At 34.9% G+C, this 18,455-nt stretch overlaps 2 protein-coding genes and 1 long non-coding RNA gene across 5 annotated transcripts; 1 reads left to right on the top strand and 2 right to left on the bottom strand.

The window, feature by feature from the left end:
- Positions 1-1,784: 1,784 nt before the first annotated feature.
- Positions 1,785-14,907, top strand: LOC130985909 (F-box/kelch-repeat protein At3g06240-like). Of its 3 annotated transcripts, none has more exons than XM_057909086.1 (2): positions 1,785-2,035; positions 13,422-14,907. In XM_057909086.1, exon 2 carries the CDS (start codon positions 13,811-13,813, stop codon positions 14,681-14,683), a length of 873 nt encoding a protein of 290 aa, XP_057765069.1. In that variant the 5' UTR covers positions 1,785-2,035; positions 13,422-13,810; the 3' UTR covers positions 14,684-14,907. The 3 variants fall into 3 exon arrangements, with proteins under 3 accessions (XP_057765069.1, XP_057765068.1, XP_057765070.1); XM_057909085.1 differs by having other exon boundaries at positions 13,460-14,907; XM_057909087.1 differs by having other exon boundaries at positions 13,483-14,907.
- Positions 10,132-11,127, bottom strand: LOC130985911 (uncharacterized). Its single transcript, XR_009089116.1, has 3 exons — positions 10,621-11,127; positions 10,455-10,548; positions 10,132-10,352 (listed from the first exon to the last, which is right to left on the bottom strand). It is a non-coding gene; the product is annotated as an uncharacterized LOC130985911 (long non-coding RNA).
- Positions 14,908-16,152: 1,245 nt separating the features above from the next.
- Positions 16,153-17,414, bottom strand: LOC130985912 (serine acetyltransferase 1, chloroplastic-like). Its single transcript, XM_057909088.1, has one exon. The coding sequence runs from the start codon at positions 17,203-17,205 to the stop codon at positions 16,342-16,344; it is 864 nt and encodes a 287-aa protein (XP_057765071.1). The 5' UTR covers positions 17,206-17,414; the 3' UTR covers positions 16,153-16,341.
- Between the last annotated feature and the right edge of the window lie 1,041 nt (positions 17,415-18,455).

Raw genomic sequence — 18,455 nt, forward strand, 5'->3', positions numbered from 1 at the left:
TCCATTGATTTCATTCAAAAAAATCTATTGATTTTGCAAGATTCAGTCAATAGTCGTAACTTTGTCATATATCAAAGATAAATCAAGATTTTTTTTTTGTTGAAAGTAAAGATAAATCAAGATTGATAGTAGTATATGATTCAATGAGTATTTAAAATGCCCCAATTCTTCTTCTTTTTTACCTAAAAAAAGTGACTGGAATATGGAAAATTCATCGCCATCAACTGGGGAGATTACGATTTTAGATAGACTATTTTTATTTTAGATAAATTACACAAATAAATAAAAAAATTTAAAGACCGCGCAAGAATGGACTTGAACCCAAAATCTCAGACATTGGATATTAACCACCTACCGCTAGACCAACACAAACACACAACACACCTCAGACCTTGATAGATTAATTTAGGTAGACTACATTTACTTTGTAGGATTAACCTTGATGGATTGAAACTTTGGATATCCAAAGACTCTTGGCCACTTAATTCTATCATTTAAACTAATTTTACTTGATTTATACTATCACATTGTAAGGGTGGAATTGGAGAAATCTATTCTTGAGGATAAAAATACATGATCATGCATCTTATCAATTAGGCAAAGTAATAAACATCTCTAAAGAGAATAATTATACTTTTAACATGAAATAGTTTTTAGAGTGGAGAATAAACATTTCTCAGAACAAAAATAAAATAAGTTATAAACTTCGCAGCATGGGGTAGAGTTAACAGAAAAACTCTTGTTAAAACTAAAACTAAGAAGTCATATACATGGTTGATTACTTGAAAACAAACGGCCAAGATCTAATCGCACAATTTATGTGGATTAAACGAAATCTGCCATATCTCTGGAGCAAGGATAAAACAAACAATTCTCCATATGCTGTACAATTACCGCAAGCCATTCTACAGTTTCCACTCATTCACGTAAGAAAAACTGAATTCTCATTTGACAAAAGGTTGTGCAACTAAGGTTTTATCATGTTCGTGCATCTAAGCATCTTCTTCCTTGAATTAACAGACGACGAAAATAAGGTAATAAGAGCATTTGAGACCTATTTCTGCAATCGACAACGACAATAAGGGTATAAGACGTCTATTCATTTGAACAGGACATGTGATTCTTTATTGCACATAACATGTATTGGAAAAATGCATAGGACATCTATTCATTTGAACAGAACATGAGATTTTTTATTGCATGACATGTGTTGGAAGTGTACAAAATCATATGTGGATTGATGACTGATGATATATATTTATAACAACTAGCACATAACAATAATACAAACTGCATTGTAGTACAAAGGTACATGCATAGTCTCTGATTCTTTGGTATCCATCCATAGTCCACATGAAATTAATAGTGTCTCATTATAAGTAACAACTTGCAAAATGGATAATGTATATTCTATTCTAGTTCAAATATAAATGCATATAATCTATTGTTATAGGCCATACGAAATTTCAAAAATATAATAATAATACGTAAATATAGATTATTAGAACTAAAAAAAATTAGATGAAATAAGTGGACAAAAAAGAACTAAAAAGAATAATGGAAAAAATTGATACCCAATCACATAATAATCGAACACTATCATATATATAGAAGTAAGAAATATTTGTTATTCTCTTAAGTGCTAAAAAGAAAAAAAAATGGCAAATCACTTATCACTTATAATAATAAATCTTAACCGAATATTAAATAAATGGAAGGACGAGGTTAGTTCTCATTTCTTACAGTAATTTCGATTTTTATTATAATTCCGTGATGTATCAAAATTGTTTTTTAGGAACGAAAAGAACATACAATCGATTCTCAAGCTTTTAAGGGAGGGACACTATAAAATCGGTTTTGGAAAAAGGGAAAGACAATCCCTTCCTCTCACCCACTCCGCCAGCTACCCACATCAGAACTCCTCTCCTTTAAATTTTCAAAATTCGCAACTTCAACTCTCCAACGCCGACGATTGTCGACTGCTTCCGCGGGCTCGCCACCGCCAAGAAGCTGCTGCCTTCACTCGGACCTTTAGGTAAGGTTCTCAGTCAGCTTTGCAATTTTTTACTCTCCCGTCCCACTTATCTCGGCACTTTTACTTTGGGCACGAAAATTAAGAATAAGGAGTTAAAAGAGTAAAGTTAGTGTAGATCACTTGTTTATTTAATACTAGCAGGAAGAACGTGCGATGCACGTTGAACACATTTGATTTATACTATGTACATAAAAAAGGAACGAATGCAACTATTAATGATTAAATTTAAAAGTAATAAAGTAATATTCATACTTCTAAATAAAAATGCAAAAAAATCTATGAAAAACATCCTAAATTATCTAAGTAAGGAGTAAGACGAATTTTAAATCTTTTCTTGTTTGATTTTGATGATTGGGGATCTCTTCTTGTTATTTTTGGTTTGCAACAGAATGCTGTTCCGTCCGGTTATTTGTTCAAGGTCATGTCCTTCATTTTTCGCCATATCTTCCCATAAAGATATCTCTACAAGTTCAGATCTACGAGAAATATTGAGTAAATTCAAATATAGTTATTTTCTAAGGTTATGAACAAATTATAGCATATGCATGAAACATTAAATAAAAATAACATATGCCTATATATATATATGCATTGGAAATTGAAAGATGGATGCAAATAATCTGAAAAGGATATCCTTCATTTTCAGCTGGCGAAAGAGGAATTCTTGGAATGAAGACATGTTTTCCCATATGTTGGCCAAGCATTATCTCTGCGTTTATGACGTTGCCCTTAAAGTCTCTGCACACCATTCTCGTGCCATTACACAGACCATTTGATGGATCTAAATTCCTTAAAAGAATTATTGGACAATTTTTCTTCAAGACCAACTTATGTGGAGGTAATCCATTTGGAGTCAAAGAGTTCAAAAAATCGACGTCATAGTTTATGTTTGTCTGGTCAATAGCTTCATCAAAACTGTTGAAAATTTGTTCTTCTCCAGGAAACATGGATATCAACTTATCATTCAGCTTATCCACATGCTCATTTTTTGGCGTTAATATTGCTCGATTCGTCATGTACTCCGCCGAATATGCATTCCTTGCTAAACTCGGAAAAATGGCTGCGATAAGTCTTTTCAAAGAATTTTCTTCATTGTCATACTCAATTACCATATCATCTGGAATTTTGATATTACCTTCATCATCCATCGGTTCTTCACCATTTCCAACACTTAGTAAGAATTTGCTGAATTGTGGATCATTCTTGGATCTCATATTTATGGACAAAGTGATCTTTTTCATTCTGCCCCATAAATAAGAATTAACCAAACTTGCTAATATAGTCTGGTAGACTGTAGCTTTAGGAACAACCGGCAATACTTGTCTGAAATGTCCTCCAAAAACGATGACTTTTCCACCAAAATCTTTATCATTCCCCATGACATCTTTTAACAACTTATCTACATTTTCAATTGCCCATTTTTTTGCCATCGGTGCTTCATCCCATATAATCAGTTGTGCTCTCCGCAATAACTCGGCAGCTGCACTTTGTTTTGAAATTGAACATTCACTTGTTTCATCAGAATTTATAGGAATTTTAAAGCGTGAATGTGCTGTTCTTCCTCCTGGCATGATCCCTGCAGCAACTCCAGATGTAGCAGTTGCAAGAGCTATGTGTTTTCTTAATCTAAGATGAGCTAATAGTGCACGATATAAGAAAGTCTTTCCAGTTCCACTGGGTCCATCTATGAAAAAAATCCCACCTTCTGCTTTCTGTATGGAACTCAAAATCATAGAAAATGCTTTCCGTTGGTCATCATTCAACTTTAACTCTGCATCTTGATCTTCCTCAGGAATTTGTATCGACATCTCATCTTGTATCTCTCTGGAACAATTATTTTCTATATTAGCATCATAAGAAAGAATTGTGGGAAGATCATATGAATTTATATATTTTCCCATGCTCTCTAACAAAACTCTTAAGCTCAGCAATGTCTTAGAAACACGTTGTCGGATTGAAGTATTGGCATCCCTTTTAAAATCTTCAGACATTGCATCAAAGTAAGTATCCCATAAAACTCTTACATCTGTCGGTGCACAATGTACCAAGATTATTGCAAACAACCTGCATTGTTCATTTGGCATTTGAAATGTTATTGCCTCATTCATGCAATCGAAAATGCTATGATCAGCTTCTAATAAACCCCTTTTTTGTGCCGCTTCTTTGAATGTTGAGCATTCTATACCATTAACCGTCAATAAATGTCGGAAAGAGGTTGGTCCCCTAACATGATTCAACAATAATTTTTCATAGTACCTTTCTCCTTCAATCGGACTAACTGCACTTATACGTCCAATAACGCCAATTTTCTGCCTTTCTGTCCAAATTTTGTCCCTCTTATTCCATACGTAATGCTCTGGAAATTCTCTGTAGAGAAACTGCCTTGCCTTTTCACTTGTAGCACACATAGTAAAATATTCATTTAGCATTTTTTTTGAAACATGATCCCACAATAAAAGCTTCTGCAGATTTTGGGATGCGTGATAGGATACAAACTGTTTGTTAGGAAGGTGAAGCTGTAAGTTGATAACTGCTGGAGAAATATCATTCAGACCAAATTCACAAATTCTCCACATTGCTTCTTGTGCAGATACCCATCGCGCATCTTGAAATTGTTTGATTTCATCAACTTGACGCGGCTCATCATCTTGGGTTATATGAACGGCCACCCTATCATGTCCCTTATAGATATATTTGTACAAATACTTAACAGCTGTGATACCAGAGCATACCTCGACATTAATATGGCAGTTGTATCTGGACAATAGATGTGCATTATATGGCACAACCCATTGGTTGTCTAAGTCTGCATTCCGAACACGTACAATTGATCCATTTTTTCTTCTTCAGTAAATTGGATATCCATCTTTACCTTGTTGTGTGCTTTCACAATATGGTCGTGGATAATGGCATTTGCATTTTTCTTTTACCATACAAGAATTATTTAGATTTTTCTCTCCGCAAGGTCCATGCGTCATATGTTTTTTCACCAATTCAAACAATTCGGAATTGTTTTCTTCATCAGGAAGTTCGGCACTTACAAACTTATCTATTTCACTTGTCGTATTCAACTTATGCCCAGACTTGAAAATTATCAGCATGTGGACATGTGGTAACCCTCTTTTTTGAAATTCAACTACATCAACATGTGCAGCTACATGTCCAAAAATTTTCCTCTTGAATAATTGATATTTCAAGTCTTGCAGTTTTGCTCGAAATACTTGTGTAGTTAAGTCTGGACGTTCTTGAGCTGTTTGACCATCATATAATGCTTGTTGTATTTCTTTCCACTCTGGATTGCAAGTCATTGTAATGAATAGATCTGGTTTTCCAAATCTTTGAACTAATGTCAATGCATCAAGATATCTACGACGCATATATCTTGGTCCTCCTATAAATGTTGCTGGTAGAACAATTCTTTTGCCAACTTCATTTCCTCTTAATTCTCCATTAAAGACACTATCCACAATTCCTTGATACAATTATGCTCTCATACTTGATTGGTTTTGACGATAATAACCAATCTTGTTGTCTCCAATTTTATGTACATATCCACTATATATTGCTGTAATAATCTTCCAGCTAATAAGAGTATGGATTGTCTTGGATTTCTAATCTGTATCTTATAGCAAATATATTCTCGACATGATACATTCTTAACGTTTTCTCTTCTAACACCTAAAAACATAGAAAAATACAATATAAAAATAAAAAAAGTTATATTAAGTGATTAGTAAAATAAAATAAACATAACAATATACAAAATACATATATATGCCAACAATTGCTTAAAATATATTCATTATCACCTAAACACTTTAAATACAAATCAACACTTTATCGATTCAGCTCATTCATAGATAGGATTTATAGATTATGATTAAGTAGGGATTTCATTAAGACATATGCATAATGAGAAAAGTAAATAGCCTTAAGCTAAGGTGGGGCATAAATATTTGCAATTTGTAATTGTAAAATTCTGAAAATACATTTATATTATTGTTTATATGATTAGTATGCTACAGTTAATGGGTGGGAATGAAAAGAATGTTCTCTACTCATAGCGAATTATAATCTGATGATTGAAATAATATAACTTTAGAAGAATAAAATTATCCAAAAGTTTAATACTAAAATTTATCAAATTAGTAAAATCAATTATAAACATTATAAAAATATAAAATATGATACTTAACTAATTTAATCATCAATCAATTTATAAAAACTTAATAGAGATACCTTGTTCTTCATTGGAGATAATATCGCCTGCAGTTATGGTTCTTGCTAATGAAGTAGAAGTAGAAACAGAATTTGTGTTACGAACCAAAGATGCTGGATCAATCTTTCTAATGTTTTGATGCCAACCTGTTTCGCCCATTGGAAAAAGAAGTGGATATTGCAATGGATCATAACATCCATAATAATGCTTTATTCTATGTCTGTCGCCGGAATGAGCATGAACTATAATATCCCGCTCCAATGGAATATTTTCATTATTTCCCTCAACCCATATAGCTGCAACTTGATCTGCATGTGGAGAATTATATACTCGTTGATCTAAGTTGACATCTTTAGAAATATGAAGCTGAACATTGTCCATTGAAGGATAATCTTTCAATCTTCGAAAGAATTTTGCATACGGGTTGATCTCTAAAATTTTCATGAGCATCTGTACAACTGCTTCTGACAAAACTTGATTTTGCATTATGTTAATTTTGTTCTCAAACTCACTTTGTGTGTCATAAAAGTATAGCTGAAAAATTTTTGGAGACGCATATTGTGGGATCAATCCAGGAAGATCATGATAAACCATGCCTTGTGCTCGAAAAGAATAAACTCCCCGTCTTGCAGATGCCAATTCTTTGTCCAATTTTACACCAAACGAAGTAAATGAGAATATACTATTATAAGCACGAATATTCCTTCTGAAATTAATAGCTTCTTCTGACTGGGCTGTAAACAATTCATCCAACTCCGGAGGAACTTCAGAAAATACAAGTTTAACTTTTCCATTATCACAACAAAAAGTAGGAGGTTCATATTCAAATCTTCTTGCACCACAATGAATGCAATCAGGCACATTTTTCAATTCATGTAGCAATGAACCTAAATAGATAAACAATATAATTAAAAAAACATTAATAATTTATCATAATGTATTGAACGTATTTTTATCTTAAAAGAATGTAATACTTACAATTCAAATCACTTGCATTTCGTTTACGTTTCTTTTGTCTTTGTAGATTTTTTCTTTGTCTATATACCTCATTAACTGCAATATATAAATATAAATATATTAATTAAAAAAAGAATTTGATTTGTGCTCATGTTGTGTGATATGTGGTGATTATAACATAGACAATTAATATATATATATATATATATATATATATATATATATCCCTTAATATAAATACTTAGAAGTTTGTGCGCTCATGCTATAGAAAATACCTGAAGATGAGCTTATTTTGCGCAATGTAACTTCCATGTTCATAGTTAGTGTATATAAATTTTAAAATCCTGCAAAAAAATATTTATTCTGTAACACAAAAATAATAAATAATAATAAACAAATAATAACAAAAAGGAATGTTAATAATAATTATAAGTATAACTCTAATCAAATAAATATAAACATATTGATATGGCAGCAAAACAATTACTATATCATTATATTTTATCAAAGCCTAACTTTCACAATTAAATAAAGGTCATTCTACAAACCCATACAAGTTTAACTTTTCCATTATCACAACAAAAAGTAGGAGGTTCATATTCAAATCTTCTTGCACCACAATGAATGCAATCAGGCACATTTTTCAATTCATGTAGCAATGAACCTAAATAGATAAACAATATAATTAAAAAAACATTAATAATTTATCATAATGTATTGAACGTATTTTTATCTTAAAAGAATGTAATACTTACAATTCAAATCACTTGCATTTCGTTTACGTTTCTTTTGTCTTTGTAGATTTTTTCTTTGTCTATATACCTCATTAACTGCAATATATAAATATAAATATATTAATTAAAAAAAGAATTTGATTTGTGCTCATGTTGTATGATATGTGGTGATTATAACATAGACAATTAATATATATATATATATATATATATATATATATATATATATATATATATAGATAGATAGATAGATAGATAGATAGATATATCCCTTAATATAAATACTTAGAAGCTTGTGCGCTCATGCTATAGAAAATACCTGAAGATGAGCTTATTTTGTGCAATGTAACTTCCATGTTCATAGTTAGTATATATAAATTTTAAAATCCTGCAAAAAAATATTTATTCTGTAACACAAAAATAATAAATAATAATAAACAAATAACAACAAAAAGGAATGTTAATAATAATTATAAGTATAACTCTAATCAAATAAATATAAACATATTGATATGGCAGCAAAACAATTACTATATCATTATATTTTATCAAAGCCTAACTTTCACAATTAAATAAAGGTCATTCTACAAACCCAAAAATTTGCATAACTTTTAAATCAGCCTAAATGACCAAAACAAAAATTTGAGGACATAACTGAACATTCAGAACCTTTGGATACATGTGTCCAGCAAATATGGTATAATAAAGTTTATTTTTTTTGGTTTTCTATCATGAAAATGAAATATTTTCTACTTCTTGTCAAATGTAATAACAAATTAGCAATCTATACTAAAAATGTATATTAAAATCAACAAATATTTTAAAAATTAAAAATGCATATTGCTATTTCTAAAAACAACAAAGAGAATTAAAATTATGAAATTTATCAGAGGTGAAATATACTACATGAGATCAATTTTCTTCTACTAATAGAAATTCTTGGTATGAATCTCATTTTTTGATTCCTCATCAAAGCCTAAATCCACCCCACAACCATATACAATAATAGGCACACCAAATTTCATAAATATATAATGCTCGATCATTTGAATGTGTCATATATGTAAGTGTTGATAAAAATGAAATGCAACTGCGATTACAAAACTCAATCATATATATATATATATATATATATATATATATATATGTGTGTGCGTGTGTGCAGTATGAAATAAACAATATATATGCCTCTTGTAATATATATGCCAGTGCTAAGAAATTAGAAAACTCCAAACATGATGATAGGAGGTCTCTTAGGAGCTCAAAGGGGTTAAGCAAAAATGATAAATTAAACCCATAATTAAGTAGATAACAAAAAAAAGACCCCCAAAAAAAACAGCAAAAAAACTAAATGGGCAAGAATTTGAAGTAAACTCTTTCTTCCATCAGCGGCAAAATGAGATGGAAGAATATCAGCAGCCTTCTCGTAACATGACACAAAGACATATATATAAAATAAATATATATACATATATTTATAGAAGCAAATAGAACTATTTCTTAAGTTTCTACTTCTTAGAGCTCGAATTATAGTACTTATTGTTTCATGCAACCTATCAGGTAAAGGTAAAGTGTAAAACCGACTCTTTTGTTCTCTCTTCGTATCAAGACTATACATCAAGAATATGGTAGGTATCCGACGATTACAGAAAAAGGATAGTGATGAATTATACACTAAACAAAAAAATATATATATACCATTGAAATCAACATCCAAAATTATCATCTCAATTGTCTTCCTCAAACTGACAAAGGCCATTCAATATTGCTACTCTCTAGAAAATTGTAACCCAAAATCGTGAGATGTGCTCCTGCCCCTCACATGAATTTTCACCTCTCAACTTTTTATGTTTTCTCGAATATAATTGGAGCACAAAATTTTGAATTAAATTATGCCTTTTTTTCTCTCAAAAAATAAATTAAAATATAACTACGCCTTACTAATTTTATTTTGATAAATTACACAATTAAGCCAAATTCAATAATACGTACTATGTTCTAGCTGCTAGTAAATTTATAAATATATAATTTACTATCGATTTATATTTAGATATCGACCCGTAAAACATCTCATGCATGCATATTTTTTACTTACAAGGTGATAGGACATCCAATTTGGAAACAAATAAATGTTTAAAATTCATGCTGCAAAGTTTATGTTCTTGAGAGAAGTTATGGAGATGTAATTTTGAGAGAGTCTGAATCTATATCTTAGTTTATTATTGGGATTGATAATCTTAGATATTGAGCAATGAGAAATACAAACCATCAAATACCATAAAATCGCAAACTATTTTGTAGCATATTCATACTGAAAACAAAATATAATCTCCTGAAATTTGAATATAATATCATAGGCGTACCCATGTGCGGAGGAAATTATGAAATTCCAGTCGACGGCGGTGACCTGCGGAGCAAATTGGCAAACAAAATATTGCTTCTTTAATCCATAATAATGTCAATCTTATTTGCATATATCCTTCCATGACCAAACCATGGATATCCTTACCTTGATAGATCACCTTCAAGCTTCTCTGCCCGACTAATTAAGCGAGAAATCGAACGGAATGGTTCTCTTCGAAGTGTTTAACTTGTCGGGTGACCTGGACATATTATAACCACAAAAGTATTCAGATAGCAAGTTTATTACAGACGAAGCGAGAATCAAAACTAACCTCAACCGGCCTTCGAAGAGGGGAGGCGGCGACCGGAGAAAAGACTAAGAGCAACGGTGAAGCGCGGCGGACCGGAGGCTCACAGCGGCGGCGAGGTTGTATGCGATGGTGCGGAAGGATGGCTTTGATTAGTTGCGAGGAGATAATTGATTGAGTTGGAGAAGAATTAGAACTTTAATTAATTTTTATTTATATTTAGAGTTTAGTTTAGTTAGTACATAAGATAAAGATTTTGATATATATAAATATATACCGAATTAGAGTGAACTTCTTCCATAGGTAATTATATTATATCCCTTAATTAAGATAATTATGAAGTCAATGGATTGAAAAATCGTGAGTCATTCTCTTTAAAAAGGCAAAAAAGAAAGGAGTCAAAATTAATTGAAAAATCGTGATGTTGATAATTATTAATCTATACTAACAAATTTATATTTTAGGGGTAAAATAGGCAATCCACAAGTTGTCCCTTAAATTGTCATTCGCTCTTTTTCTATTAGTATAGATGGGTACAGAAAATAGGGACCATATGCTATTTTTGGAAAGCATCATTATAAATGAAACAAATTAAAAAGAAAAGTGTGACAAGATAAGTGAGACGGAAATAGGGAAGTCAATCGAGCCAATTCACCGGATTTCGGACTAGCCCCTATCGAGTTACGGGTTATTCGGGTTGAAAAAAATTCGAGTTAAAAACTTTCAACTCTAACCTAAATGTTCGGGTTTCGGGTTAGCTCATTGGGTTAGTTTATTTTTAAAAAAATTAACTAATATATTTCTCTTAACAATATTATATTTGTAATAAATAAATACATGCATCAATAAGTAACATTTTAACATCGACTTACATAATAAAAATATAAAGATGCGACATTTTGGGCAGTGTTTTTGTATGAAATATTAGTTGATCTGATTTATTTACTGGGAGGTCTACCTAACCCTTCACCCTTGGGTGTTTTTTTATTTAGGGTTAATTGCATCAAAATACATTTTTCCAAAATTTGATTTTTTGACAATCTTTTTAATTGTTGCCAAAATTTCCACGAGCTTTCAATTTGTTGCAATGTCCGTCCGGTGTAATTTTTCGGCCAAATTAAATCTTAGTTGGCAGCCGAAATGCCAACATGGGATCTGAAATGTCAAATCACACCCACCTTTCCCCTCCCACGTCACTCTTCCCTCCCACGTCACCCTCTCTCTCTCTCTCTCTCTCTCTCTCTCTCTCTCTCTCTCTCTCTCTCTTCCTCCATCCCCCTTTCCCCGTCGTCTCTCTCTTTCTCTCTTTCCCTAGAAAACGTCGATCCTCTTCCCCCTGCGCAGACCCCTCCCCCTCCTCCACCCTGGCGCCGCCGCATCTTCTCCGACCGGCGAACCCTCCCCCTCCTCCAGCCCTTCGAAGCCGCTGGTGTTGGCTCTAGAAGATGCCACTGGGGCGACATGCAACGGCCAGATATGGTGGAGCTCGCTCGCCGCCTCTGAGCCCTAATTCTTTTCTCAGATCGACTGCCACTCTCTCTCTCTTATCTCTAACTCCGTTGCGGCCTCCCCTTCCCAGCGGCTCAGCGAACACAATAGTATACCAAACGACACTCTAACTCCCACTTTCTCTCCCCATCGGCTCTCCCCCTCTCTCTCACTTCATCCACCGCCGCCACAACCGCCCAGATCTGCCCAGATTCTCGGGTCTCCCCAAATCACCATCTCCGACTCCCCATTTTCCACAGCCTAAATTCTCGGGTCCGCCGACTTGAGGGCCGACGTTTTCTCAAGTCGAAGAGCGGCGAGCGAGCGAATTAGTGCTCACCCCTTTTTCTCAGGCGGCGGCTCTGGTTTTCATTTGGGAGCCACTACCTGTTTCGTTCTCGGAAGAACGAAGACTGATGATTTGAGAAAATAAGGGAGCGGGAGAGACGATGGGAGAATTGTTGTCGCCGAAATTTGGTATTTGAAATTTGGACTACCGGTGTGGGGGGAATTGGGAGGGCAGCGGAAATAGGGAGGGTTGGTGAAGGAGAAACAAGGTGGAGGAAGAGAGAGAGAGAGAGAGAGAGAGAGAGAGAGTGGCGCTGGAGGGGGATGGTGGGTGTGATTTGGCATTTTTGATGCCACGTTGGCATTCCGGCTGCCAACTCAGATTTAATTTGGCCGGAATATTACTCCGGACGGACATTGCAACAAATTGAAAGCTCGTTGAAAATTTTGCAACAATTAAAAAGATTGTCAAAAAATCAAATTTTGGAAAAAGGTCAAGTATTTTGATGCAACTAACCCTTTTATTTAATATATATATATAATAAATATCATTTTTTAATTTTTGTATCTAAATATTTTATGTTAAATATTGTATTAAAAATACAGAGAAGTGAAATGAGGAGACTTTATAATATTTTATTATTTATTAATTTTTATATCAAAATATTTTATGTTAAGTATACGGTTTCGAGCTAGCCCATCGAGTTAATCGGGCCGACCTTATCGGGTGCCGAGCTATTCGAATTGTAATTTTTATTAGGTTGAAAATTTTCAACCCTAATCTTTTCGAATCGGCGGGTTAATCGGGTCAGCCCACAGGTTTTGGGCTGGATTGACATCCCTAAGCGGAGGGAGTAGTATTTTCTTTTCCAAATTGAGCTTCTCTCCACATTTGTAACTTTGTTGAGTCTATTGCATGCAAACACCAGATTTCGGTAATTATCAAACTTGGAAAATTTCTACAGACTTGTCAATTGTATATTAATTTACTCGCAACTACAGATTTCCCCGTATAATAAGTCATATATTAATAGCATTATCTGATTCAGTCATTCTGTTGGAATTTTATGAGCAACTACTATTATAGATGCTACCTCCATTTCGCCTCAGCAACAGCAAAGGAGAGCAAGAAGCAGCCACAAAATCCCCACTGAAATAATTGAGGAAATACTGTTGAATCTTCCTGTAGAATCACTGGTTCGGTTCTCCTCGCCCCTCGGTATCAAAGTGGTGGTATTCCTCGATTTTTGATGCGAGATTCATCAGAAAACATAAAAATCGCACGGCCTTCCTCAGCCGGTGTAGGATAGTCATCAACCCTGATTATGACAACACTAGTTCCTTTATTGCTATCCCTCCCATATCATCACACAAGCCAATTGGGTTAGTCATCCAACCACAGCATGCCGGCAATGCTGCCTTCTGTTCTATCTCTTGTATGTTCCGTCACCAAACTGCTATTGATGCAACGGATTTCGTCCGCCAATTTCAGGGGACACCATGTCTCTATGCCTTGTGCCATGAACTGTTGTGTGTTGAAGTTGACAACTCGTTGTTTCTGTGGAATCCTTCGATGAGGATTTACAGGAAGCTCCCCAATCCATTGTTTCAAGCACGGGATGGAATTGGGATTGATTGGTACGACGGGTATGATTTTGAAGTTGGGATTGGACAGTACAACAGGTATGAGTTTGTTTATGGATTGGGGTATGACTCTGCTGCTGATGACTACAAAATCTTGAAAATCCCGCGCATGAACTCCCGTTGCAGAGAGACTGAGTTGTATTCTCTGAAAAGAAATTGTTGGAGAAAGATTGATTCTTTCTCAGCTAAACCATCATTCTCACAGGAAAGATGTGAATTTGTTGATGGAACATTTCACTGGCTTACTATCTCTGCTACGTACTCACAAGCAATCATTGTTTCTTTCTGTTTATCAACTGAGGAATATGGAGAGGTGGTGCAGCCAGAGTATTTTCCGGTGCCTAACTTGTTCGGGGATGATGTGTTGGAGGTGGTTGCTGTGAGGGGAATGCTGTGTGTGTGTGTGAACTACTGCAGGGAAACTAGGTTTGTGTTGTGGGTGATGGAGGAGTACGGCGTCGAGAGATGTTGGACTAAAAAGTTTGATATTCAATACCGCAGCAGCCGTCCATACTTCCCGTTCCCGACTAGTGCAGAATCACTCTTCACATTGAAACCTTTGTATTTCTATGACAACGGCGACATCCTAATTAAAGTATCTACTGATAAATGTCATCTGGAGATATTCATGTATAAAAACGATATAGCAATACCAAAGGATTGTTAGTTGTGGCATTTGCAATAATACCTCCGATGCTTTCCTCTTCGTCGAAAGCCTCGTTTCTCCGGCTGCCTACGCACCTGTAGTCCGATCCGATGATTGAGTTGGTAAACTTATCTAAGCATATGCTTAGTGCAGTTTGGGACTTCAGCAGTTCTCTTTTGTATGTTTCTTTTAGTATCAGGTTTGACCTGTGCAGTTTTCTTCAAATGAATTGAAATGGTTTGACACAGGGACGGAGCCAGGGGGGGCTAGAGCCCCCCAAATTTTAATTTTTATATTTTTTTTAATTATATATATATATATATATGTATATATATATATAAAACGAAAACTAAAAACGGGGCAGCGTCACAGACTCACAAACCCTGGCCGCGAGAACCCACCCAGCCTGAACCCACCTTGCGCCGCCACCACCTGCCGCTCGCGCCACCGCCGTCGCACCACCGATTCACCACGGCACCACCACTGTGCTGAATCTGCTGATTCCACCACCTTCCATTTTAGAGAGCATTGGTTTTACCTGTAGCTACTGCTTTTGTTGAGAGAGCATTTTCTGCAATGAAGCTTGTCAAAAGTGATTTGCGAAATCGTATGCAAGACGAGTGGATGAATGACAGTTTGATCGTGTACATTAAAAATGATATTTTCTCAACAATTGATAATGAGAAGATATTGCAACGTTTTCAGTTGATGAGTACACGTCGCAATCAATTGTCATCACTTTCTCAAACAGAAACAACTAGTTCACCAAGTATTTATTCTTAGGTTATTTGTAATGTATTGAACTTTTATAGCTATGTTATTTCAAATGTATTAGAACTATATTATCTATGAAAATGTTGTTTATTATTACTGTATTATTATTATTATAAAAATGTCTAAAATGTACTGAATGTCCCCAAAAAATTTTTCGGGGGCGCCCCCGTAAAAGTTCAGCCCCCCCCAAAAAATATCCTGGTTCCGTCCCTGGTTTGACATGTGCAGTTAGTTCTCTTCAAATGAATGGTAATCGTGGTGACTGATTTCTAATTAAGATGTCTAGGTGTTTGGTTATTGATTCTTTCGATTACTTCTTTCGAAAGTCTTGTCTATTCCTCTGTTTCTCTAGTTGGATTTCCTATTGCATCATTGTGCAATATTTTGGTTGCACCTATGGATGATTTTGACATATTAGATGAATTTGATCAAATTTTGTTTCTGGGAATTCACAAATACGGATGAATTTGAATGGATAGGAAAAAGATTAAGAATTTTCATACGTGAAATTTGGCAAATTATATTTTTTTCCAGTACGTAGCAATAATTTGGAAGTGTAATAGGAGATGTTAGGACTAGGGTGCACATATGCAATTGAGGATTCAGCTTCCTCGTTTCTTTGTATTTTTAACACATTTTATGGACTATTGTATTTGTGGGTAGTTGAGGAATACGGGTTCTGTTAAAAAAATTAATTAAACTAAAAAAATATCTAATTGTTGTAATTAAGATTTATTCATCCGTGTGGTACACGACAGAAAAGAGTTTTGGAACCCAAAATTCTCGAGTTTAGGAATTACATACAAAAGTTGACCGTAACAGAACATAACTATACAGTCTGTGTAACTACAAAGGAAAAATGAAAAAACAGGAACGACGGCCTAAACCTAATTAAGCCCTCGAATTCACCTCGATCCAACTATTCTGGCCGGATTTCCGACCGCCGTCGCACCTTCGGGAACTTCCTTCAAAACGACGGCTCCGGCGCCGATCCTGGCATTTCGTCGGACCACAATATTCCCAAGAACTTTAGCTCCAGCACCTATGAGAACTCCATCTCCGATCTTGGGATGGCGGTCGCCCCCAGCCTTCCCCGTCCCTCCCAACGTCACATTATGCAAAATCGTCACGCCGTCTCCGATCACCGCCGTCTCTCCGACGACAACTCCTGTAGCGTGATCAATCACCAGTCCACTCCCTATCTCCGCCCCTGGATGGATGTCCACCGCAAAAACCTCCGAAACCCTACTCTGAATGAGCAGCGCCGCCGCGGTTCTGCCATCGATCCAGAACTTGTGCGCCAGCCTGTAGGCCTGGCACGCTAGAAACCCCTTGAAATTTAGAAAACAGTGAACGTAGCTCAAGCAGGCCGGATCGCGCTCCCGCACCGCCGCCAGATCTTCTCTGACGGCGCGCCCGATCTCGGCGTCTTCCAACAAGGCCTTGTGGAAAGCGGCGGCGAGGGCGTCGCTGGATACGTAGTCGGTGCGGAGCTTGAGAGCGAGGTAATTGGAGAGAGCGCCCTCCAGAGAAGAATGGGAGAGGATTGCGCAGCGATACAGATCTGATAATAATGGATCCTGCTTCATATCGGATTCCGCCTCCTGCCTTATTTGCGACCATATCTCATCTTGAGGGCAGATTTTGGAACAATTCTTGACGTTTTTGGTGTATGGAGTGGATGATCTGCAGCATCTAATGAATTTGCTAAAAGAAGAGGAAAGATGAGGTCCTGAATTATCGGTACATGCTGCTGCCATTGTTAACATATGTAGGAGAAGTTAAAGTGATTAATGGGATGAGTTGTTGTGTTGTGGATTGCGCGAGTGTTGTTGGAGTTATATACGAGTGAGAGTGATGGTCCACTGCAAGTCTGCGGAAATTGCTGCTTCCTCAAATTTCAACTATTTACTTGTACTAATAATTTAGTGTTCTTGGTGAAAGGGACATCAATATATTTACATTGACTGCCGTCCGCCGCCACGACTCGCCTCCAACTTTCAATTAAATCGTACTCCATTTCTTTTCTTTTGGTCGCCAAAATTAAGAAAATACTCCATCCGTTCATTAAAAAAAAAATTACTGTACTTTTCTTTTTGGAATGTTCATAAAAAAAGATTTCTACTTATTTTTGAATTATACTTCACCAATTTCAATTCTAATTAAAATAATTTTTCACCATTCTCAATAAATTCAACAATTTTTTTTTCTTAAAACTCGTGCCAATAGTGTCACTCCCTGCTAATTTTTTTTTTTCATGGATGAAGAGAGTAGTACTGTTTTGTGTGTATGTAAAAAAGTGAAAATGTGAATAAAGAATAAAACTTTTAACAAATAAAAAAGTATCTCAAAATAGGTGGAACACCCAAAACAGAAAGTGTCTCACGATAGGTGGGACAGAAGAAGTGCATAAATAAATAAAAAATTTAAAGACCACACTATGATAAACACGAACACAAAACCTCAAGTCTTGAATATTAATCACCAACCCCTATACCAATATACACACAATCATACCTTATATATATATATATATATATATATATATATATATATATAGGGGCGCGCTCCAGTGAGACCCTCTATTTTTCGTGTAACATGAGTACAATGAATAAGACATATAATACTAATGAACAAAACGTATATCTAACGAACAAGATGTATATACTGATGAAAAATAAAATTTAAAAAATTCGTAATGAATAAGACATATATACTGATGAACAGGGCCGTATATACTGATGAACAATACAGTATATACTGATGAATAACAAAATTTAAAATATTCTGCTCCCTCTAAGATTCGAACCCTGCGAAAAAAAATCACCCTCCAGATACAATATCAGCCATAGGATTGATAAAATAAACGCACAAGATCGTGCCCTATATCTCACTAAAATTAGGGGGTCTCATTGGAGCGGCCCCCTATATATATATATATATATATATATATATATATATATATATATATATATTACATATGCATTAATCTCCTATCACTAGGCCAACGTGTCCCTTT

This window comes from Salvia miltiorrhiza, chromosome 5 (genome assembly GCF_028751815.1).
Source record: "Salvia miltiorrhiza cultivar Shanhuang (shh) chromosome 5, IMPLAD_Smil_shh, whole genome shotgun sequence".
NCBI lineage: Eukaryota > Viridiplantae > Streptophyta > Magnoliopsida > Lamiales > Lamiaceae > Salvia > Salvia miltiorrhiza.